This window comes from Chroicocephalus ridibundus, chromosome Z (assembly GCF_963924245.1).
Source record: "Chroicocephalus ridibundus chromosome Z, bChrRid1.1, whole genome shotgun sequence".
NCBI lineage: Eukaryota > Metazoa > Chordata > Aves > Charadriiformes > Laridae > Chroicocephalus > Chroicocephalus ridibundus.
Genome location: NC_086316.1, coordinates 50,690,021 through 50,716,291, shown reverse-complemented (window position 1 = coordinate 50,716,291; position 26,271 = coordinate 50,690,021). Strand labels below are relative to the sequence as shown.

The 26,271-nt window shown below is 36.3% G+C and overlaps 1 protein-coding gene across 4 annotated transcripts in view; it reads left to right on the top strand.

Annotated features, from left to right (window-relative positions):
• Nucleotides 1-26,271, top strand: part of CNTLN (centlein) — a 196,297-nt gene that overhangs the window by 77,347 nt on the left and 92,679 nt on the right. For 3 of the 4 annotated variants that reach the window (XM_063320958.1, XM_063320962.1, XM_063320961.1), the window contains 4 exons: nucleotides 4,549-4,719; nucleotides 13,004-13,129; nucleotides 17,836-17,957; nucleotides 20,804-20,929. In XM_063320958.1, the coding sequence (XP_063177028.1) occupies nucleotides 4,549-4,719; nucleotides 13,004-13,129; nucleotides 17,836-17,957; nucleotides 20,804-20,929 (545 nt within the window). The remainder of the gene's footprint in view (nucleotides 1-4,548; nucleotides 4,720-13,003; nucleotides 13,130-17,835; nucleotides 17,958-20,803; nucleotides 20,930-26,271) is intronic. The other variant, XM_063320959.1, reaches the window with a different exon arrangement.

Sequence of the window (26,271 nt, the reverse complement as noted above, 5' to 3'; positions counted from 1 at the left end):
CAGGAGTACACATAAGGCCATGTTATTAGTTCTGAAGCTCTTAGATACCTGTTCCCTTGACACCTGCTCTCTTTTGCTGGTTCAGGAAAGTCATACAGAATAGAAGTATGATGGAGCATAGCTGTGTTTTCTCCATATTGTTTGGTACTGTTTGTGATCTCTGACAACAGGGGCATTGAAAAGGTGGCATCCCTTCCCTAAGTACAGTGTGGATAGTTCCCCTAGTGGTACAGCTTTGTGGCAAAGATGGTACTTATGCTTCATCTTAATTAATGCACACAGAAAACATCAGCTGTGTCTTACTTCAAAAAGACATGTAAGCATAAGAGAGGTAGGAGATCTGCTTGGTAGAAAGAAATGCTTTCTTCATTGTATTTGTTGTTTAAAACATAAATAAGCCATGACATTTATTTGGAATATAAGTTTTGCATGTTAGATTGGGTTTTAGTGTGAAAAAATTATGTATTTTTTGTGATAAAATAGCATATGATATAAGCTGATTTTGCTAAGTGAAAGAAGGAAACCATTATTCTGTTACGCTGGACTTAGTAATGCAGGTAGAATCTAATCTAAGATGTTAAACCTGAGAGAAAGCCTTCATTTCCTGCACTCAACATGTAGATGGATAGACTGTGAAGAGGGTCAAGATTATGTGTACACTGAAATGATTATCTCATGGGAATCTTGGTTTTAGACATAGGCTTCAGAGTAGGCTTTAGGTAGTGAACCTTTATGGAACTTTTCGTTGAGGACAGTTCTGAGACAGAAGCTGTGGAAGAACCTGGTGCTGCCTCTTAGTATGTGACTTTTTTTTATTTTTCTGGATTGCAGATTTCTGATTTTCACTGTGAAAGTGGCCTACATTCTTCATACAGAGCTTGAATGTAGAAGGTTTTCTGCAGTCTTGAAACACAATATTGTGCTTTTTTTCTGATGTAGGATTTTTAAATCAGAGCTACGTTATAGTCCAAATTATTTGCCATGTTGGCCTTATTAATTGTAATATTTCCCTTAGTTCTTAGATTAGAGTTCAGATGTAAAGCTAGAAAGTGAAAAGTGAAGAAAAGGTCACATTTCTTTCCAAGGATCTGACAAAATGACACTTCTTTCTTCATGCATAAATCTTGGAACTCTGAGTTGTTCATAGAGTCATATTTTTTACAGAAGGAATTGAATTTCTCATAATAGCCAAATCTTTTCACTGAATAATTTGGTTTGGGTCATTTTTTTGCTCTTAACCAAGGATACCTGAAACATAATGGTGTAGTAATATAAAGTTAAATATACATGAATCTGAAACAAAAGATCAGAGAGAGATTTCATCTAGCTTTCTGTCTTTGGAAGATCTCTTTTCATGTTTTAAAAATTCATGTTTAAAAATTATCGTGATATTTGAGTAGACAAAGTCTTCTAGGCTAGGAAATGTAGAAGAATATTTACCAAATAGTGAAGGATATGTTAAATTTAACAGAAAATGCTACTCATCTCTTCTTAAACTGGAGTTCATTGGTAAGCAAAACCTCGATTTTTAAATGGATCTCTTCAGGTTACATTTGGGTTCTTAGAATTCCTGAAACTGAAGACACTTCACATGTGTACTTAAAAAACTGTTTTGAGGGTATTGTAGACCCAGATTATATATGAGGGTCTGTATTGTTAAAAGTGATCTGCTGAATATTTTGATGGTAAAAACATAGCCATTTTGAGGTATAAGTTAAGATCTAAGACTGTTTTTGTTTGATTTGTTTTCCAAGAAATATGTGTGTATGCACGTGCACACAGACTGTTGTAAGAGTTTTATTAGAAAATGTGCCTTTACAGTATTTTAATTTGAAATAAGTATCACTGCATGGTAATTTCTGGAGATCTCTTTTGGGAGAAGAAAAGAGTAGGAACACCCTCCCCCCCCCCCCCCCCCAAAAAAAATGAAGAACACAGTTCATATATCGGTCCTATTAAAGTCAGCAGCAGAACTTCATTGACATAGAAGAGCAAGGATTTGATATAATTTGTAACTCTTAAATGTATTTACATTTCAAAACACTCCGCATTTCATTTTTGAAAGAAGAAATTAAAAAGTAGTGATACAGTAAGAAGCTAATCATTAGCTAAATTTGTCCAATTGTCATGGTTTAAAAGTCAGCAACATTTAGCAGTTGTAGACTTTTTAAACTAGGGGTAATATGAATTAAAATAATTATAACAGATTGAAGCTGTTGATTCTTTTTTTTAGTTACAAATGTAATTGTACAACTTATGTTACATGTAGAAGTCTTTTTTTACATACAGCTGAGAAATCAATAAAATGGGAGAAGTTGGTAGGTTTATTTCTCTTTCTAAATAAGAAAAAATAAAGATCAAGTGAAAAAAAGTAATTATGTACCTTAAGTATAACTACATCTTCCTTATCTACTGGCACTGTTTCTGTCTTCAAAGTTTTGTTGAATTTTTTTTCCCTTTTTATATAGTGCTAAGGTTTTGCTCAAATGAACAAAAAGCCCAACTTTCTTTTAAATGTTCTTTTCAATGCATGGGTTCGTCTACTCCTCATTTTTCTATTTTCATTTTTTTTTTCCTCTGTGTAGAGTTTTCTTTTAGTTATAAAATGGCCTTTTTCTGATCATAGGTGGAAATGACATCTGTTTGCAGCTACATATGGCCTAAATTATGCAAAATGAGCAACAGAAATTATTTAAGGAACAGTCAGCAAAAGCATGGGCAACTTTTACTCTCTGACAACTTTCCTGTACTTGTTTGCGGTATGAGGAGTTGTACTTTTTCTGAAATAAATGCTTGGTATTTCTAATTTGGGATTTATTTGTAGAAGGTGTGAGTTTATAGTACACTTTATGAAAAGCTTCATATTCTGCATAGAAGGAAATAAAATGGCTGTGCCCATTAATCTGTTTCTGTCACATACTGAGTTTACTAGGGTGTTTGCTTGATTGTTTTTAATCAACTTTGGACCATGTCATTTCTTGATTGGCATGAATTTGGAGATTTTTTGGTTTCTTTTTTTTTGTCAGTGTACCTGATTTGTTTTACTTGGGGCATACCAGTAATTGAGGGAGCAGTAACAAGTGTTAATTGTACCAAATTCTTTCTTCCCTATTGAAATGAGTATTTGTCTTAAGAATATTCTCAAACAGTTGCAAGCAAGTCAGGTTGTCAGAACTTTGCTAATTACAGGAAGTATGTGTAAAATAAAACTTTTTAGTCAGTCTTGAGAAAGTTATCTCCTGGATCAAGCTTTGTCGACTTTACTGTTTCCTAGCTGCTTGCCATTGCTGTTAGAGCACCACTGGCAATAGAGGTTTCATGAGTTTGCCCTAATCAGTGCAATACAAGGTCAACCGGGTCAGCTCAAGTCACTTGCATTGACTTTTTAAACTAACCTGCCTTTTTATTTGTGCAATCGGTTAGGGAAGGAGGAGGGTTTGCACCATCCCTTCTTTCAGCAATACTGTCGGGGTGCTAACCTCTAGCTGCCTGCATACACTGAACATCTGGGAATTAAGTTATCTTTGTCTGGCACAGCTGTTGCAAGGTGAATGTCTGTCCCCAGCCGTACAGCACTGTGGAGGACATTTGAGCTAAAGCATTTCGCTTTGTGATTGTCACAGGCTGCCACAACAGGCATATCACTGTTGCTCATGCTAAGCTAACAACGTTTTGCCTTGTGGTTGTAACGCAGTGGGGTGTGATCACAGGCAGTTAATGATAATTCAACTGACAAAGAGTAATTTATCAAGCCATGGTAACTTGACTGTTCTTGGTCATGTGTACGCACGTGAGTCCACTATTGGACATCAGGAATTTGACCTAAAGATAAGTGGTACCAATGAAAATGTGTCTTTGGTCTGAACATGTTTTGTAACAGGGCCAAGGTAAGCTGTGAATGGATTGATAGCTGGGAGGGGTCCTGGAATTCAATGGCATGATAAAACAACATATCTGCCTTGAGTAACACTGTGATCTAGAATTACTGTCTGTTTTTTCTATAAGTCTTCAGTTTGATCACAACATTTGTGTTGTCTGAATTTATGGGAATAGTGGATACATGTTGTAAATTTACATTAAAGAGGTACTTTTCTGAGGCAGTTTTTGACTGAGAATATCTTTCTTGACAGAATATGCAGTTGAGTTTTTTTTTCACGATGTTTGATAGACCAGTTATATTTACCAACTTGAAATTTCACCAGAAAAAAGTCTAGGAGATAAAATATTTTGTCAAGAAATTTTGACAGCATGTGAGATACAAAGTACCATAGTTGTTCCAGAAGAAACTTCTACATAAAACAATCATTGTTAAGACTGTAAATTTGGATTTGGAAAATATGGTGGTAGTGTGAAAATGTTTAGTTAACACTTTGAGGTCTGGTTTTGATTATGGATTCTTGAGTCATTTATGAAAGCAGAATTATTTACAGCTCTCACACATTCCTTGTGTGGTAATGTTGTGTTTCTTTAGACAGATTTATTTAAATGGTATGTTATGCTTCTGATTTTTTGTTACTAATGTAATATACCTCTACTATCATTTTCTAGGTATTTCAACAGCCTTCTTTAAGTGAGCTAGAGTGTCTTATTACAATGCAAAAATCTGAAATCGAGCTTTTACAGGAAAAATTGAAAAAGGCAAGTCTTAACCTAGCAGAGCATAATTTGTACGCTACAGATACTCTGGAAAACAATATAAGGACTGGAAGAAAGCATGAGGTAGGATAATTTTATTGTCTTGTGTATTTGTGTCTAAGTCAGGCTGGTAAAGCCAAACATATTTGCTCAAGGGTCCAGATAATAATTTTAATATCTGTTGATGCTGCTTATAATTCTGGAAGCTTGTTTGAATAGTTCTTGTGTTATCTGCCAAAGACTTGTTAAAATAGCTGTTGGGAGTAGAAGGTTTTACCTTATTAAATACTGAATAAGGGATTCTTAATTAAATGAAATATTTGAAGGATAAATTCTTTGTAGGTTTGTTAAAATGAATATTTATCAGGTATTTTGTGGTGTTTATCAGAATGACCATCTTTCCCTGGAACGAAAATGAGAGGAATATAAATTGTTATTATTATGATTTTATAAATGAAAAAGATCTTTTTTTCAAATTCTTGATTTTTAAGGTATAATGTAATATTTTTTCTATGAAGAATGATGATGTCCTTTTGAAGTTTATAATTTCAACTTTTTATTACCCTGTATAGTGCCGGGCTGGCTCTTTCATGATGACTTGGTGTTAAATTTGGGCACCAGGTAACAGTAACAGCTATAAACTATAGCTAATGAAATAGATCTAGAAATAATTCTATGGCTTAAATTGATTTATTTAATTAGCCTAAGTCATGATGTTTTGCAGTGTATTCAGGCTCTTCCTCATCTGAAATTATTTTTTTCTTGTCATTGTATAGAATATGGGCAACATGGAAGAGATTTTTGTAGCAAGGAAGCAAATAGGAACATGCTCCTGTGTGGTATAAATAGTCTATGAAGGTGGACTGTCATGTTCTCCTTCCTTAGAAATCTCCTGGTTTTCACACATTTGATGTCTCATAAAATTTCCATTGAGAACTGCATAGCTTGTTTGTTTCTCAATACCCTGCACTGTACGCTCTTTTTGGGAAAAGACATATTTTAGAACATATTTTAGGACATATTTTAGAACATATTTTAGGACCCACTCTGGAGCAGTTTTATCCTGAAGGACTCCATCCTGTTCCATGTTGGAGCAGGGCAAAAGTGTAAGGAGGGAAGAGTGGCTGAGAGGAGCTGTTATGGACTGACTGTAAGCCCCCCCTATGCCCCTACACTGCTCAGGAGGCGGTAGAAGAGGCAAGAGTGATGGAGTGAAGTTGAGCCTGGGAAGCAGGGTAGGGGAGAAGGTGTTGGTTTAAAATTTTCTTTATTTCTTGCTACCCAAATCTATTTTAAGTGGCAATAGAGCCTGCCTGTGATGGTGAATGGTATGCAATCTCCATTTATTTGTCTCAACCCGTGAGCTTTTTGTATATATTTTCTCCCCCTGTCCTGCTGAAGGAGGGCGAGTGAGCAGTTGAGTGGGTGTTTGACCCTTTGCCAAGGTTAACCCACCATAATGTCAGTTCTTGTTTACTCAGGATAATGTAAATGAGAGTACTGTGTTTGTCATGAACTGATCATTGTGTTAGGAATAAAGCAATTACACTCCTTTGAGTAAAACTAAATGCAAACTTTTAAATCCTATTGTAGAGAACCTTTTCCTGTTTGGATATATAGATGCAAGTCATGGTCTTTCCATACCCAGGCTTTTTCACATGTTCACGCAATACATTTTTTAATAAAAACTTTTGGGAACTAAATTGACAGGCTACAAATCACAGAATCACACAAAATCACAGAATGGAAGGGTTGGAAGTGACCTTCAGAGATCAACTAGTCCAACCCCTCTGCGAAAGCAGGTTCAACTAGAACAGGTTGGACAGGAATGCATCCAGGCAGGTTTTGAATATCTCCAGAGAGGGAGACTCCACCACCTCTCTGGGCAGCCTGTTCTAGTGCTCTGCCACCCTCAAAGTAAAGAAGTTTTTCCTTATGTTCAGACGGAATTTCCTGTGTGCCTCTTGCCTCTTGTCCTGTCACTAGGCACCAGTGAAAAGAGTCTGGCCCCATCGTCTTGACACCCATCCTTTAGATATTTAAAAGCATTAATGAGGTCCCCTCTCAGTCTTCTCTTCTCCAGGCTAAACAGGTGTCTCAGCCTTTCCTCATAAGATGTTCCAGTTCCTTGATCATCTTTGTAGCCCTCCACTGGACTCTCTCCAGTAGTTCCTTGTCTTTCTTGAACTGGAGAGCCCAGAACTGTACTCAAATTTGGACACAAATTTGGACTCAAATTTGGACTCAAATTTGGACACAAATACTACAGATGTGGCCTCCCCAGGGCAGAGTAGAGGGAGAGGATGACCTCCCTCAACCTGCTGGCCACACTCTTTTTAATGAACCCCAGGATACTATTGGCTTTGGCCACAAGGCCACATTGCTGCCTTGTGGTCAACTTGTTGTCTACCAGAGCTCCCAGGTCCCTCTCTGCAGAGCTGCTCTCCAGCAGGTCAGCCCCTAACCTGTACTGGTGCAGGGGGTTAATCCCCCCTAGGTGTGGGACCCTACACTTGCCCTTGTTGGACTTCATGAGGTTCCTCACCGCCCAACTCTCTAGCCTGTCCAGGTCTCACTGAATGGTGACACAGCCTTCTGGTGTGTCAGCCCCTCCTCCCTGTTTTGTGTCATCAGCAAATTTGCTGAGGCTACACTCTGTCCCCTCATCCAGGTCACTGATGAATATGTTGAACAAGACTGGACCCAATACTGACCCCTGGGGAACACTGCAAGTTACAGGCCTCCAACTAGACGCTGCGATGCTGATCACAACGCTTTGAACTCTGCCATTCAGCCACTTCTCAATCCACCTCACTGTCCACTCATCTAACCCACACTTCCTAAGCTTACCTATGAGTTTGTTATGGGAGTGCATTGCTGAAGTTGAGCTAGACAATGTCCACTGCTCTCCCTTCATCAACCCAACCAGTCATTTCATCGTAGAAGGCTATCAGATTGGTCAAGTATGATTTCCCCTTGGTGAATCCATGTTGACCACTCCCGATAACCTTCTTTTCCTCTACATACTTAGAGATGACATCCAGAATGAACTGTTCCATCACCTTTCCAGGGATGGAGGTGAGGCTGACTGGCCCATAGTTTCCTGGGTTGCCCTCCTTGCCCTTTTTGAAGACTGGAGTGACAGTGGCTTTTGGCAAATTGTTTCTATTTAGGCAAAACAGTACGGAAAATTGTAGAAACATTCCGACTTTAGGACAAAATACACATAAAATAGAAACGGTAGTCCTGATGCCTTTATTGTAAAGTACTTTACTTTCCCTTGCAAAGAAGTATCTTCCCATTACCTTGTTGTTCAGTCTTTTATGACAACGGTATTCATGACAGAAGTTATTAGCACATGATTTGACAGGAAGAATATCTTGGATATAAAATTGTTGTTTTACAATGATGATTCTTTTGGCTTCACAAAGACTTTGTCATGCTAAGCCTTCATCCCCCTTATGTGCATTCTCAGGATACAAGAAATAAATGAGCATGGGATCACTTCTGATCAGAATGACACTGCTTTGATGAATTTCTGCTCTAAAAAGCCAATGATTTTAAAAGAAGAAATAATTGGAAAGGTGTGAAAAAGAAGGGCCTGGGAGAAAACCAAAACTTGCCATCAAGTTGAATTGGGATGTGTGGCCACATGGCTGTATGCTTCCACCTATGTTTGGTTCTGCAGAATCCAATGATATATAGAATCATAGAATCATAGAATCTTCATGGTTGGAAAGGACCTTTGAGATCATCGATTGCAACCATACACACACAAAAAAAACCCCAAAGCCCCAAAAAACAAACCAAAAAACTACAATCTCTGCCACTAGAGCATGCCCTGAAGTGCCACATCTAGACGTTTCTTAAACACCTCTAGGGATGGTGACTCAACCACCTCCCTGGGCAGGCTGTTCCAGTGCCTGACCACTCTTTCAGTAAAGTAATTCTTCCTAACACCTAATCTAAACCTCCCCTGCCACAACTTCAGACCATTTCCTCTGGCCCTGTCATTATTCACCTGGCAGAAGAGGCCAACACCCACCTCTCTCCAACCTCCTTTCAGGTAGTTGTAGAGGGCAATGAGGTCTCCCCTCAGCCTCCTCTTCTCCAAGCTAAACATGCCCAGCTCCCTCAGCCTCTCCTCATATGACCTGGTCTCCAGACCCCTCCCCAGCCTGGTAGCTCTCCTCTGGACACGCTCCAGCACTTCAATGTCCCTCTTGTACAGAGGGGCCCAGAACTGAACACAGTACTCGAGGTGAGGCCTCACCAGTGCCGAGTACAGAGGCACCGTCACTTCCCTGCTCCTGCTGGCCACGCTGTTCCTGAGACAAGCCAGAATGCTGTTGGCCTTCTTGGCCACCTGGGCACACTGCTGGCTCATGTTAAGCTGGCCGTCCAGCAGCACCCCCAGGTCCTTTTCTGCTGGGCAGCTTTCCAGCCACTCTTCCCCAAGCCTGTAGCGTTGCTTGGGGTTGTTGTGACCGAAATGCAGGACCCGGCACTTGGCCTTACTAAACCTCATACAGTTGGCCTTGGCCCATCGATCCAGCCTGTCCAGGTCCCTGTGTAGAGCCTTCCTACCCTCAAGCAGATCAACACTGCCACCTAGTTTGGTGTCATCTGCAAACTTACTGAGGGTGCGCTCAATCCCCTCATCCAGATCATTGATGAAGATATTAAACAAATATACACACCTATAGGCTAGTGCTGTTTTTGTGAATTGCAGAAATTCAAATCCCTTGCCTAGAGTCATACAGCATAATACAAATAATTCTGCGAGACAGATGATGTGGTGGTTAGAAGCTTTGCTAAATGTGCATTCATGGTGTCATTTTTCATGATACTCTTAAATCTGTACTTAAGTCTGTACATAGTCCAGTCTCTGTGGAAAGTAGTACCACTGAGTACTGTTTTGTATAAAGTCAATTGCTAAGCTCTTCCTGGAGCTTAAACTTTGTAACTTTGTGAACTATGTGTGATTTCTGTTACCTGATTAAACTGCCATCCATATGTCTGCTGTAGTCCAGTAACACAGCCCTTGTTTTTTTACAGCTAAACTTTCCCATTGTATAATGCATGGGAGTTATAATTGCCTTTTATTATATACATTCTGTAGCATCCTTCTAAGTCTATAATGTCAAGATATTAAAAGGGATGAGTTAAATTGCAGTGTATTGATAAAGTTCCTATTGAAACATAGTGAATTAGAATTTGCCGTTTTTCCTCTCCAAAAAAACCCACCTGTTTCTGTTTCTTCAACTGATAAAAAACATTAACATTTCTGCCCACCGTCTTCAGTGATGTATCCTGGCAGACATTGATCTGATTTGTGTGTATAGAAAAGTTATCCAAGACATTTCAGTAAGAGTTCTGGTTTCCCTTGTTTGCTTTGTTTTTTTGACTTGTTTTGGGACTCTATCCAGCACAAAACCTGTTGAATTCAAGAATGTGACTATTTCCAGCTTTGTTCCATGGTGTCTTTCATGGATGCAGGCGGCTAACAGAAGGTTGTTTAGAAAGAGGCGTCTTTTCTTTTTCTGCTTCCTGTACCTCTGTTAACAGTTAATGTGTGTCCCACTCACTTAACAGCTGTTTCTTAACATTAAATCTTCCGTCACAAAGTTTCATATCTATTAATATTACAAAGCCTGTTTATTTCTGTTTTTCTGCTATTTGACTTAGTCTTTTGTAAACATGTTTTAGGGTCATTTGATGAAAAGTCTGCTGTTGTTACCCTTTACTTACTTGGATTGACATTCTTTGCTCATAAAACTGGACTTTTTCTTACTCCTAAACATTTAGGAAATGTTTAAAGCATTACCATTTGCGTATATATTTAATACAGATATGTCTAAATTTACTGTAGAATTTGAGGACTGAATTAAAAATTAAACACTTAAACCTAGCAGCAGCAGCAGTAAAGTTTGCAGTTGTGAGAAGGGTGTTACAGATGCCATCTTCCAAATTGAGTTTTGCAGCAGCCCCAGGCAATCTAATTACAGTGTATTTTACTACACAGTCTCTTCTGTCTTGGTAGGAAGATTAAACTGTTTGCCTTCTTAGCAAAGATTGCCTTCAAACTACCTATGTGCCCAGACCCAGCTCCTTCTCTCCAAAGGCCTCTAGTCTGATCACTAAACAGGTAAAAACACATCCAAACAATAGAATGTTTCTCTATGGACATCACCAATCCCACCCCTTCTCACAGGGAATTATTTTGGTGTTGATGATTAGTTAGAATTTTTCTCCGTTTTTTTCCATACCTTGTCCTGTGAAAAAGATTCACAGCACAATCCCAGGTACCTATATATATATATAATATATATATGTACATATATATAAAAAAATCCTGTTGTGTACTCATTGTATCTGATCACCTTTGATAAAAGCAGCATACATTTTGCTGTTTTGCTTTTTTTTTTTTTCTCTTTTCTCCATTCCTCCATGGTCTCTCTACCTAGTTATTCTTAGCAGTCTGGTGCTGTTTGGTCCACTTTTTTTTTTCCCTTTGTTGTCCTTCTCTTTGGCAACAAATGCAGTGCTTTGACCTTTTATTCCTGATTTCAGAGAAATCGTGTATTTTCCAAGTCTTCTGTGTACAAACATAGAGTTTAACTAGGAAACATTTATTGAAAAAATAATGCATTCTCAATTTTTAAGAAAAACTAATATGGGTATGCAATAATTAGGAAACGTGTAGAACAGGAGTTTTACTTAAGATATTGGTCTTATTCAAGAAATCTGGGACTTTAAAGATGAATACATTTTGTGATGTGTTGGTCTTGGGATGTTCTGTGGCAGACACCTGAAAGGCATAAAATTGTTTTTGTGCAGTGTTAAAATCTTTACTGATTAGTATCAGCATCTACTAAGTGAAGTAAACTTCTGGATATCTCTACCAGAATTATTAGGAAAAAATGTAGATATTTCAAAGAGATCGACTCTTAATCAGTACAGTGTTACACTGACAATATGAACCCATAAATTTGGAAATATTATTTTCAGTGTTCATTAAAACTTTCTTCCAGTTTCTTCTGTTACATAAAGGAATTGTCAGGAATATAAAAGTATGTCCATTTGACATTCAGATTTTAAATGTACTAAAATTCTTTCCAAGTGTTAGTTTTGTTTTGTGTGTGTGGTTTTTTGTTGGTTTTGTTTCGTTTCGTTTTGGTTGTTTTTTTTTTTTTTTCATCTTATTCGGGCACATTTCAGAAGCAAAAGAAAACTAAAACCAAATGACAAAATTACCTTGGCAATATTTAAATTCTTAAATATGTGATATTATTATTTTCTGATATTTCATGGTAATTTTTTTCCTCCATTTTGGAAACCCAGACAATTTAAAGTGAAAGTGTGGTATACAGTGTCTTGTAAACATTTTAAACTGGAAGGTAATGATCAAAGAAAATAATGCCAGTTGCTAATTGCGATTCTCTTTAAGATTAAATTAATTTAATGGAGTAGTTAAAGTGCTGAAATATATAGTATTCAAGAAGACCGTATCCTGAATTCCTTTTGTTGTAAATCAGTTATTTTACAGTCAAAATGGCAGCATGCAACAACAATAATCACAATTAATCTTAATTTTTTGTTTGACTTTAGGTATTTACGTAATAGTATTTTACCTTTTCAGTATTAAGCGTGTGTTGGTATTTCTCTGTCCTTAACCAAAGTTATTCAGAAAATCAGTAAGTCTAATTTGATGAGGTCTTTCTTTCTTTGCCATAAGGACATATGACATGAAATGAACAAGAAAGCTGCCCAGTTTAAGTGTTACTTTTGCATATTCTTTCTCCAGATTGCTATATGAAGCTGTACATAATATAAACACATATTCTTGTCTCTAGTTAGTCACATTATAGTTAATGACCATATGGTCATTATGGTATAAGATCTACTGTCTGTTGTATTTATATTCCTCAAGCATATTGTTCCTTCAACTTCACAGTGTGTTAAACTATTTCAAAGGGAAAAAAATCCTTTCCCTCTTGTTTCTGGTTGTCCTATCAAGTGTAACCTTGGACCCTTATAGAGCAATTAGACCAGCCTCTATCCCCTCCTTTGTAATGAGGTTTCTTGCATTTCTGAGTCTATAACCCTTTAGTCTTCCCTAATGGGACATCATTATTCTGAAAGAAACAATGTAAATGTAAATGAATATTCTCATTAACGAGTCACAGAGAAACCTTTAGTGGTAGCGCTGTGGTAATTCTGCTTGTTATTTCTCTGGTATTCCATGCAGATTTTTTTTTTTTATAATTCATTATTAGTATTCAAAATTACTTCTTCTTTAATTCTGCATGTCTTTCATAATCCAGTGTTCCAACTAGTTCAACCATGTCCTTGTTTTATTCTCCAGGAACCACCTGTGAAACGTTCAAGGTCTCTGTCCCCAAAGAGCTCTTTTAGAGAGTCAGAGGAGCTAAGGAAGCTTAAAATAGCTGAAAGGAAGATTGAAAACTTAGAGAAGACACTACGGCTAAAGGTGAACATTAGAAAAATAAAAAAACCTTCTAGCTATAAGATTGTATAGATAAAGATATACCAAAATAAACAGGCATTTTAAAAATGCAAAATGCACCTATCGTTACGGACTGTAAGCGTGTTAGCATAAAAGAGCAGTCTCTATTAGTTTGCCGTTTTCCTTTACTGCTAGGAATCTTGTATTAGTACTCCTGGAGTCCTACATAAGCCTAAATCGAACTGTCATCAATAATATGTGCTTATTAAATACATTTTCAAAATCTGTGTCTGAGAATACATATTCCAAGAAATTCATGTATTCATATAAAAGTGAAGCAGAAAGTACAAAGAAAAATTTTTTTTACAGTGAAGCCAGTATTTTTAAATGCTCAAGTCAATTACTTGAAACATATTTACCCCTTGTACTCTTAGAAGTTACGGCTCAGAAGTTGTTCTAACAAATGCTGTAAAAAAACCCCAACAAACACTGCCCCCCCCAGCCCCGCCCAACCTCCACAACCCTTGGTAGAAAAGCTTAATTGAGCATGTGTTACAATTTCCCATTTTGTCCATGTTTTATAGACTTTTTTTGGTTTTTTTTTGTTGGTTTGTTTTTTTACTTCAAAAATAGTACCTTTTGAATGACCTATTGGTTTCAAATTGCACCTCAGAATGCAAAACTCAATCCCTGAGTCATATTTTCTTAAACAGTTACGTTTTGCACTCTCCTCCTTTTTTCTTTTCCTTCCTCTCTTCCCATCTCTTTCTTCTCTCCCTTCTCTTTCTTATGTTTGTTCAGAGGTATGGAATTTGAAAGATATTATCAGTACATGTAGCCTAAAGCAGAACTAGTTATATTGAACATAGTGTGATACGTGTTGAGTAAATGAAAAAATTTGGGGAGCCCTACAAACCATAGTCCTGAGCTCCTGCCTCATGCAAAAGGACACTCACATGTAATAAGTCACTTTTAGAAAAAACATGACTGGGAATTATGTTTTAGCACAAATGCAAAAGTTTGTCACCCTGTATACTTCAAAATTTTATGTAGTGTCGTAACACATGACAGTCACATGAACAGGAAAGAAGATTTAAACTTCAAACTCAGTCTTACAGGCCATTTGGCTCCTTGTTCCTGGGAGTCAAAAGATTAATTTTTTTTAGTTTTTCCTCTCTGTTGAGAAATCTAAGGTATGTGCTACCAGCTCTACCTGAGAACTGGCCTTTGGCAGGCCTCCTGTTTGTTACTCTTATTTGGCCTGTCAGACACTGATGCTACAGATTATTCTGGCGCTGTGGACCACAGCTGCTCCACTCTCGGCAGCAAAGCTCACACATCAGTGTGTATGGTTGTTGTCTTAAATGTTAGAGAGTTCCACAATTCTTTGTGTTTTCTTCAGGAAAGATGAGTGAAGAGAAGCACTCTGATTTTCTAAGCAGATAGATAGGAGAAAGGACTGTTATTCTCTCTGCATGACCTCATAGCATAATATTTACCATTCTCCATACTGTCTTTGTCATTTCTTCTGTTTCATCTTTAAGCATAATTTAGGAATATGTGCAGCTTTATTATTTTGCAAGTTTGGGATCTCTATTTGTCACAGTTGTTCATCCATGAGGTCTTTAAGGGCTAAATCTTATACCTCCCCGTGAAACTGAAAATATGAACTCCTTCTCTAGGAAACAGACTTGACTTCTTTAGCAGAATGCTTTAATTGATTGAAAAGAAGCTGTAGAGGCCTAGGTCAACATATTAAACAATGTTGTGGTGCTACATTCAGAATTCAGTGAGGCTATTGCCAGCATGACAGGGAACTCAGCTGTCATAACAGTAACATTAGAATAATTCTATTGGTAGTGTATGATTTCTTGATACTAACCTCCTTTCAGGCATTGCTTCCAATGAAGAATAATGCATGTGATTTTTGAAACACAGTAACTTGTGTTATTGCCTCCTCGAGCAAAGTGTTGACTATATGATTACTTGAAATATACTTGCTCAGAAAAATGCTTGTTCTATCAATAAACATACTGGTGATGCATATCCTGAAGATGAAACTGTGACTTTATCCATCAGTCCTTCTAAAAAATTGGTAACAATTACAAAAAAGATGAACATCTGTATTTATGGGGTTTTCAGGAACAGGAATATTTGATGCCCCAGTCAGTATTACAAAGGAACGGAAGAGGGCAAGGTCCCATTCATAGGATTTTCCAGTTCTCCTCAGCTGACTCACTTCTGGCCAAGGAAAGTTGGCTTTTACTGTCTTTATTGCTAATATGAATAGGGTAATCATGTAAATTCAGTCTGTCCATAGTTTTGGTACAGAATCAACTTCATTTCTGCACTCCAGGACATACTAAAAAGTAATAGAGTGTGCCTGATCGCACCCTTGTTTAGGGAAGAAAATGTCAAAGTAAGAAAGAAATCCTTGGAATGGATTTTGAATAACAAATTATCAAGCCAGTAATTAGAATGGTCCAAAGCATAAGTAAATGAACCTACTGTTGGTCTTTAAGAAGTGGGTGGGATTTTGGTTGCCAAGATATTTGGTATAAACTAAGGATATATTTTCTTCTCCCATATTATGTTTCCAGAACTGTGATCCCTGGTGTAGCCTAGAGGAGATATTCCCGGCTGTGACTGGAAAGTTTTCAAAAGCGATAGGAGATCTTTCAGTTGATTTTTCTCATCCCTTTTGTTTGGAGAGAATTAGAACTAGAATATATAGAACGGTCTTTAGGGCCATCTTAATAATTATTTATGTGAGTGAGGGCACACTGTTATGTTTAGATTTCATATATAGTCCTGTTACGTGTATGGTGTTCAGGTGCCAAAAATCTATTAATATTGTGACTTTTACACATATCTACTTGTGGAAAAAACTATTTTTGTAATGGCCAGGTTCCTCACTTCTTGTCAGCCTGAGAAGAGTAGTCAAAGAATTGAATCAGTATATATTTTAAATTCCATTTTAGTTCAGTTTTTACTGTAACAGCAGTTTTGAAGTAGTGATAGAATATTCTGGCTTGTTTGAGCTGCCTGCAAATAACAAAATAACTTTACGCACAAGCATTTGAGTTCCTCCTCCTGCAGATTGGACTTTCGCTTTTTGTTTTTTTGGCACTGACATTAATAAACTTCAGAGGATTTACGCTGAAGGTATTTTCCAGTACCTTGACAGACTTATCAGTTTTCACTAGCAATATCAAACAATTTCAGAACAATGATTTCATGAGATTCTCTTCAAAACAAAGCATCTATAATTGTATTCTTATAAAAATTTCCTGTTGTAGTGTCAAGCAAAGCTTGGTAATAGTCTCTAAATCCTTTGTCACGAATTTATCTTGCTATTTCTATGATTTTTTTTAATACCACTGTAGTATTTATATGAGCCACTTAAAACCAATCAAAAGTACTTTTTAAGTAGTTCTAAATTTATAAATGTATCTGGTTTAGAGAAAAAAACCCGACAACGCTTTGGGAAAGTATTTAATTATAAGATCACTTTGGTACCTGCTTCTGTTCCTAAATGTGCTTTTTGTGTTGCCTGAGTCACTTCCAGAAAACTTCTGGAATTTTATATATGGTAGCATCTGAAGTTTCGGCTGGTGTCTTCCAGATTTGTTTATGTGCCATGAAAGCTGGGCTACATTTTAGAAGCCAAGCTTAGTCTAGGTAGTTTGTAGTCAGCACTACTGTAGAAACCCTTGCCATGTTTTTATAGTGGGATTTAATTTTTATTGCTTGCAGCTCTGACTATTGGTGTACCTTATTTATTGACTAAAGCTGAAAAGCCCTCCTTGCATATAAGCAGTAAATACATGCAAATAAAGTATTGTCATTTAGTTAGAGATCAAGGAACATATTCTGTAGTTGCTCTACAAGCAGACCTCCCATTGAACTGGAAATGAAGCGCTGAGGGCAAATTTTACTACAGGATAATGTCTGGTGAATTCTTTACCTTCTTATGCCAGTGTTTGACTTGCTTTGTATTGTGGAATGTCTTGTTCTTAATGTTCACCTTTTTCAGAGCACAGTATTGTCACTTAGGAAAATCTTTTTTTTAAACTTGCATGATGTTATTATGCAAGTAGCATACATCAAGGTATTTCTTATTTTTCATTCTGTAAAGCAAAAAAAGAGAGTACATTTTTTCATATTGTTTTGATTATAAAAAACTATTGCAAAATTTGTTTTTATTTCTTATTTGTTACATAACTAGAGGACAAGCCTGAGTGTTGCAGGTTTGGATACATTTGCAGAAATAAATTAATATATGAGGAAATCCTGAAGCCATTTAAATTTACATTTTTTTGCTGTGGACTTCAGTGTGGACATTGTTTCCCTTGAAAATATGTAGATTAGTTTTCCATGCGGGGAAAAAAAAAAGTAGTTTGGAGAAAAAGTCAATGCCAACAATCCTGTTTCAGTCTATGTATTTTTAGGTGTATTAGGTCAATGCATTCACAAGATGAAAACTGACATTTTTTAAAACTTCTCAGCAGCATGAAAAGAAAAATTAAGTAAATTTTGCCAAATTATAAAATTTTGCTAAAGTAGCAATAAGAAAAATTTGACCTTGGGAATTGTGGTTCCTAATCTTTCCATTTAGATTTCTAAGGCTTTTAATAGTTACTTAAACAGAACTTTTGTTTCATGTGATCTGTGTGAAAGTCTCTTACATTTTGACCAACTCTTAATTTTGTTTTTCTGGTGCTATACAGACTCGAGAAAGTGATGAGCTAAGAGCAGCCCATGAAAAATGTGAAGAGAGGCTGCAGATGTTACAGACCAACTACAGAGCACTAAAAGAGCAATTAAAGCAGTGGGAAGAGGGCGATAGCAGGTAAGTTACATAGCTCATTAAAAACATTTCCCTTACACAAGTAATCTGAACAGAAGCATTGCATAGGTATATGGGTATTCAAAAGAGAATTTGATTTGAAGAGAGAAGCTACTATGTGGTGATCAAGACATTATCCTTTGTTAAAGCAGAATACATAGCATATGCCTGTATGAGAAAAATTACAGTTGAAACCAAGAGTGAAATGTATTGAGCTGACACCTTGACTTATTTTATTTAGGATCTCATTGTGAGCCTGAGTACTGGGCAAAGGTCTGCTAGAGCTGCTTATTTATGCTTGTCTAATTCCCCAGTCGATTAATTTATTGACTCTGTATGTTTTTAATGTTCTATAATAGCACAGTTGCTCCTTATGTTTCAAATAGTTTTAAAAAATAATTTTATTTATAAAAAATATAGAAATAACTGCCCCTCTAACATTTAGTGATTCACACATTATCTGAAGCTAATCCTAAAATCCCCTTCTTAACAGGTAAAAAAAGGGTATGTGCATGAAAAACAGGGTGTTTTCATCTGTTAAATGATTATAAAATCAATTATTTCTGAAAATTCTACAGAAATGTTGCAGCAATATATCTTTGTTAATGGAAAGAAGAAAGACTCTACTACGTCAAAATTTAAATAGTGAATATTCTATAGATAATTCTCCCTTAAATTCTATACAGAACAGTGAAAATTTTATGCAGAAATTATTTTTTTTTAAGTCCTTAGTAGAGAGTTAGAATTTTTGGTAGACAGACACATTTGGAGGTATGAAGACATTTCTTATCACTTCAGTTATCGAACACTGCTAAAAAACTGCACAGTTTTTTAGGCCCTGTTTCAAGAAATTAATTTGAGCAGGTCCTTACATCCTGGTGGTTTCAGTAGAACTTCAGCATGCACCTACAGTTTAGTAAACACATATGTGTTTTACTAAATACAATTCTTTTTGTAATTAGAGCAATACTGACTAGTCTTGACACAAACTCTGTAACTTGCTCTGTCTGAAAAGGGAGTCACTGGAATTGCTGCAAAACTGGTAGCCGTTCATAGAGTCCAGCATGACATAAAGTGTCCTACTGTGAATGATCAACCGTCCCTCATATATAAGTAATGCTTTTCTGAGGCCTATCTGAGTAGATTTGCATTGCTTTACAATACTATGGCATTTACTTAAGAAAGGTTTGTCTTTTAAAGAGAAAAAAACGTGCGGAGGAAAATAATGGTAAGTATAATAATGCTACAGGCATTGGTAGCACAGGAAGATTTTTTGAAAATATCACAGCATAAATAATGAATAGATTTGTTTAAATTAGCATGAATAGGTTTTCTTTATTTAGGGAAAACATGGATGATTTTATCTTCTAGCTCACTGTTTTAAATTCAGTGCAAGGTGGAAATGTAACCTGCTGGATGATAGTTACTTTATGCAATGAAATGATTTGATTCTGTGTCTAAAGCTAAGTAGGAGTTTGTGGTCCACTGAGAGGCCAAGGCTGAAAAGATACAAAAATTCAACCTAGATAAAGACAGTAAAATCAAACTTGATAATACAGTGAAGCACTGGGTGTACTGGTTCTGATAGTTCAAAAAAAAAAGAAGGAATGAAAAGAGAAGAGAGAGAAAGACAAAAGCAACTTCTGTTTCTGTTTAAAATAAATGAGACCAACTTGTGTCCTCAGAGGAATGTATTCAAGAAGAATAGATGCTAGAGAAAATGCAATACTAAATCTTTATTCGTTCATCTGATTTTTTCATCTGTAATTAAGATGAGCTGAAAATGACAGGGTTTTGATCATTTTTGTCATCAGAACAGAATTATATGAAACCATCATAGTAAAAGAGCTTTGTTTTTCCTTTTTAATATGATTAAACAAAGGAAAGTAGTCAAGACAAATAAAAACATTCTGTAAACTTTACACTGTTATTTTGGTATCTCAAAAAGCTTTGTATCGCTGGTGTAATGTAAATTGAACATTAAGAACTTGGTATCAGGTACTTATATGGCGCTTCTGATCCTCTGTAAGTGATGAAGGACCCCATTCTTTCTTACTCTTAATAGACTAGAATCTGTTATCGAGATGGCAGCTGATGGGACCTAATCCACCTGTCAGTGTACATACAACTTCCACTGACATACGTGACTGCAAAGATGATGGGGGCCTTATGAGATTACCACATTCTCTGGGAGTTTATTTCTCTGCCCGCTAGGAATTTAGATTGCAGAGAATTTTAAATTCATTTTGTAAAGGATTTTTTAAAATACAGTTTTTATCTTTCACATTATTAAAATACATACAATATTTTAATGAAAAAAATCCATGAAATATTTTCATATTCTTTTTATATGCTTCTGAATTCAGTATGATTTTTCTTGATACATCATGTTATCCATATTCTTTCATTAGACCCTAGATCAACAGTTTTATTTAGAATGGGCATTAGTGTAGCTTCCAGATTGGTTTGCAGGGGCATTAGGGGAGCTGGTGGCTCTCCCATTTTTTTGCAAGAGATTCTGTGATGGTTTCACCTTTTGCTTTCTCATACCACTATTGTAAGGAATGTTGACAGTATGGATGTGGTTGATACTGCTCTGCCACATGTCAATTGAGAGTCATGGTGCCATACTAGCATGGTATCTGTCTGAAACTATGTATTTGAACTTCTCTGTAATAACACATAAAAGGTTTCATGCCTCACAGAACATCTACATCATAGAAGATTTATGTGGAGTAGATGCCGCAGTTTAAAAATAGTATTTTCTGAAAGCAAGGATGCTTTTATTCTTGTGGTCCTAAAACATGTAGATACTTGAAAATGAGCAACCTCTTTTTACTCATAAACAGGATTGAAAGTAGTAAAAGCAGATACCAGCATGCAGACCCCCGTCAGCTTTGTCAAGAAGATTCTGATGCTGTGTGGAATGAACTGGCTTTTTTCAAAAGGGAACACAAAAAGCTGTTGATTGAAAAGTGAGTTCTTTTCTTAAATGATGTTTACACAAAGAAACATTCTGCCGTTTTTTTCTGATGGTAGTGCTTTGCAAGCCACATAAGAGGAATTCCTTGCAAAATTCCAAGATAAAACCATCTTCTACCAAAAGCAGAAAAGGAAAACATCAGCTCTTTTTTTTTTTTCCTCTTTCCCCCCCCCCGCCTCTTAAATCAGTGACAAGTTACAAGTTTGCTAGCACTAACAGAAACTGTATTCCATGATCTAGGGATTGTGTTAATTAATGTGGCTCTCATCTGTTGGAGGTGTCGCTCTTCATTAGCCTGTATTTTACACACTGCCGTGCTTCATTTTTGGAATGAGGTGGTGAGGGGATAACCTAGCCAGCCATCCTTGTTTGATCTCTGCGATACATACGCAATGCAGAATGCCTCAGCTCTCTTGGTTCCCTGCCCTGTCCTGCTAATCCCAGCTGAGCTCATTATGGTGTAGCCTTGCTGCTACTCCTGGAGCCAGAGCTGTCCAAGCTAATTACTGGTAGCAGCAGAGCTGCCTGTTAAGGGTCTGGTGTGGATCTGCTAACATGGTCCTTGGTAGTGACCTGCAAAAAGCACGAGGGAGTTGCTCTCTTTCTTGCTGTGCACAGCCTGTCCTTTGGGTTTAGTGCTGATCCCTTCACACAGCTCTTTTAGCTGTAGTAAGTGTAAAACTTGGTGAAGGAAACTCTTACTTTAGAAAACATACAGTTTGCTGCTTTGATCTCATAATTCATAGGCTATTATACTCAGCCAGGCAAAGTAAGAAAATGTCCTTTTATACTAGACAAAAGGAAGTTGGTGTGGTATAATTAGCCCTTTGCTGCTATTTAACACTTTCTGTAAGTCAAGTTGATTTCGTTTTTTTGTTTAAGAATCAAGACATCATAGAAACTTTTATTCAGACTTTGTTTTTGTCAGCATTAAAGAAATTGTGTTTTCCCAGTGGGTCACAATGTAAACTGATTTTGTGGAGATACCATGAAGACTGCTATCACAGGATTTCAACAGCAGCAAATTGTTTTGTAGTATATAAGTCCTTGTGTGGCCCATAAGCTGCTTTAGTGTATTGTTGCTACTAGCAGTGTTACATGGGGTATTCTTATATCCATCAGTTATAATTGTGTGCCTGTTCTTCTCACTTCATTGTCACATCTTTGTTTGCTGTTTTGAAACTATCACAACAAATTATCAAATGTAATTCTTTTCCTTATTTTGATTTTTTGTATAGGAAAGAGCACTTTCTTGCTGTACATGTAATTGTAGTCGTAATTCTCCTTTCATCACTAATCAACACATGCATCACAGGCAACAGTAACTCAGGAGCAATAACATAAGCCTCTCCTTTTCACGCACAGCCATGAAAGAGAGATTGCTTATATATTGTGCACACCCTGAAGGTTGGTGCAGTTGGACTGTTTTTCTAGAGTTCCCATGCAGTCACATTTATGGGGAACACCTTTACATCTGGTACATTGCAGATCAGTGGCATTGACTAGATTGTAGTGAAGTGGCATGAGCAAACAGTTGAGCTCTTTGACATATTGAATTTTTAAGTCAAAGTAAGTTCTTGAAATTCTGCATAGTACATCGTAAGAAGACAGGGCCCCATTATGGTCATTAAGGTGAACTCCTTGTGTCGGTTTAGGTGCTTTTTACTTCTTATGGGCAATGTAGCTTATTGTTAGTTGAAGGAAGGAAGGAATGAATACGTAACTCCTGTGGTTTTTATATCTGTCTTCAAAGTGTGTCTCTAATAATGACTGTCTTTAATTTGTTGAAGCAAGTCAGCATTTCAAGATCTGAGCTCATTTTCTTAAGAAAGTCAGTATTAAATTTAATATACTGTTTAGATCTGTAGATAGGGATTCTTTATATTGCATGTATTCTTTCTTAAGCTCTGTGGATAAAGGACATGATCTACAGATTTGTACCAGTTACTTATATGTGTGATTCTACAGGCAGTGTAAATCTATCAGGTTAGCTTAATTTGATAGACCCTACTGGTTGTTAGCTTAAGTTGTTTAGAACGTGTTTAAGCCAAATCCAACACAGCATTGCTTAAAGATGATTGTCATCTTGGCTTAAGTCTGTTTTAACTTTAAATATGTGTAATTTCTGTCTCAGACTAGGCCAGGGTGTGAATGTTAGGAAAACAGGATTATTTGTTGTTGTGTGTTTATTTGTTTTACCTGTAAAGAAGATATTTCCTCCCTCGCTCCCTCCCTCCCTCCTAGGCACAGAACAATGATGTAAAATGTCTTTAACATGCAGGTACATTGCTCTGAAAACAGATTGATAATAAGTAAAGTATAGGGTAAAGCCAAGGAAAGCCTCTTGATGCATGTCCCAGGCTTCAAAATGCAGTCATTACCAATATTAACACAGTGTAAACAATCAGTTTGTAAGTTATGAAATCTGTTTTTAAGTCATGAAGAACCGAAGTTGCATGGGAAGTCACTTCTTGTGGTGGTGCCTAGTTCCAAATCCTGTTGAAGTTGGTAGAAAGACTTTGTGTCAGCCACTACTTTCTGTCAGGTCCTGTCTTTTGTAAAGTTTTCTTCTCATCACAAGCAGGTTTGCTTTGACTTTCATGTAAGCTGTTAAACAGTATGCAGCTTTCAAGCTGGACTCTAACACACAAACAAATATAGGGTTTAGGACTTAACACACAAACAAATATAGGGTTTAGGACTTAAACACCACCTTTTTAAATAGATGAAGTTTTCTGTTTTCATCAAGTTCAGAATGCCTAATGTCTGAGTTATTTTTGGAGGCTGTTGATGCAGAATGTGTGGCATTGTTACTACAATGTTTTTAGTTTTTTGATTAGTAAAGAATAGTACGTGCATGTTGTATTACTTTGCAATTATAATGAAACATGTTTTAGAGCCATGGGCTGCATCCACTCCTTGATTAATGATGTATAAATTTGAGCTATTTGCACATATAAAAGAAAGTATCTAAATATTGTTACAATCCCATACTAGATTAGTAAAATATAATAATCAATAAGCTGTGATTATTCAGTGTGTGCTCAATGTTTTTTGCATATATTTCTCTTGAATTTCCCAATATTCCCCTGGAAGAAAGAGGATTTTTTTTCTATTAATGTGATTTATCTTTATACTAAGTGCATTACAGAATAATTATTCTCTAACTGGTTTTAGTAATAGCTTTACCTGACTTCTTTATTAAGCCTTCTCCCCCACTATTTACTATTTCACAAAGAATATCAGATTATAGTCTACCATGTATATGATGTGGATTGAAAGCTGCATTTTTAATTTGAGTTATGAAATCTCATTTTTAAAATTCTTTATTATTGAAACAAAACAGAAAGATCCAAAATTTAAATTCACTTTGAGATCTGAAACAGTAGCTACAAAAATAGTCTAACTTTTAATCCCTCATAATTCATTGTTTTAAGAAATCTGATAGCAGCTACCAGCTAAACTCATACCAAAATTGAAGAGTTACAAACAGAAACAAAAAGAGATAGTTTAAATAAATTCCCTAAGTATTTTTTGAAGTGTTTATTAATGCTAATGGCCAAGTGAAAACAATTCCACAGCTCTGCTAGGATGTCCCATTTTGGTCTTTTCATGTGGGTCATTTCCCTTATAAAGCATGCAGTACCTGTGTTACGCTGCAGTCATTTCCTGCTGAGTACCGTGTTATTGCAGGCTACAGGAGCAGCTATGGTATTGATGTTCATGTTCTGTGTTAAGAAAAACATGGGATTTGATCACATTTTCTCCCCCTTAAGCAAACAGAAAAACATAGTAGTTTTAAAACAGTAGTTAAAACTTACCTAAGGAGGAGGGTGATCCATGCTTGTATAAATATAATATTTTTATTGAAGCTGCATGAAACTGCTGAAAACTTGCAATAGAGACATCTAGTAACATAAAAAAATTGAAATTTCTTTTATTCAGCTGTGCAATACCAGTGCTTTCAGATACAGCATCTTGCAGCTGCATAGAACTGGAGTATCTTCAATGAAAATAGGCATATCATTTTACAGATAGATACATTTTTAGATATATATAAAAACATACATATGTATCTAAATCTAGTATGGTTCTTGGATTTTTAGATTGATTATTTTTAATCTTGACTATTAAATGCTAAATGTGGTCTTACTTTCTATAGAATTGTATTGACAGATACGTCCTTCGACATTTTCTTCACACATTATTTAGATTAATCTTTGTATCTATATTATTTGGATTTTGCTGAAATTCAGGGTAAATTAGTATGTAGCATGTCCAATTTAACTGCTACTTGATTGCAAGCTAGCTAATTTAAATGACTTTGGCATTTCCATATTAAATTCTTGTTTGCTGGAGTATAGGGATACTCTGTCCCTTTGGCCTTTATGTGCAGACTTTGGAAAGGTATAGTTGACTGTATATAAACTACTGCGGAAGCTTGACAATTTTACATCTTTTATTCTGGATTACTTTGTAGGTGATCTTGTAATTGATAAGAGCAACATTTTTTGGGACTTTTTATTTGATGTAGTATATTCTTCAACATAAGACATTATGACATAAGTCATTATCTTCACAGCTAACTGGAAACTGGTTGTCCGAATGGTATGGTCATATGCAGCTAGTGATAAGGAGGAAATGTTTATAAAGTGAAAGAGACAGCTACATCTTTCAAAGAATTTTTGGTAGTCATTATTTCCTCTGAGTGCCTGGGTAGCTGTGCATGTCCTCCGTTTAGGAAATGTGCTCTGGATCTTTGAAGCATGTGGAATCACTGCAAGCTCAGTAGCATCCTTACTTTGCTATAGCAGTTATTTAATAAAGGTTTCTTATTACCTTTGCTTTTGTAGGAAAACAAGACTTCATGATTTCCGTTTTCCTTATTCTTTGTAGAGTCAAAGCAACTGTTCTATACCCTGTGTGGTGCTATCTGAGCAGACAGTTGGCAGGAATTTTACTTGCGACCGGCAGCAGCATGTGATGCCTCTTGCCTTTTCTAATTATCAGAATAGGTGTGATGTCGGAAAGATAAATTTACTGTTCTGGAGTGGTGGCAGTAAGAAATACAAACCTAGGCATTATTAGTTCCTCTGTTTCTTGAATGTGTCTTTTTTTTTTTTCCTTTTTTTTTCCTAGAGAACCTGATGAAAAAATGCGGTTTTGATCACCTTGACAGTCTCTTTGCCTAAATAGGAAATTTCTGGTCATCAGAGACTTTGACTTTTTAAACCTCTGTTGTTGTCTGCCATGTCCAAATACAACAGTATTTTTTTTCCTTTGTTCAACTATGTCATGTATTGAATTAATATATGTCATTGAATTAATATATAT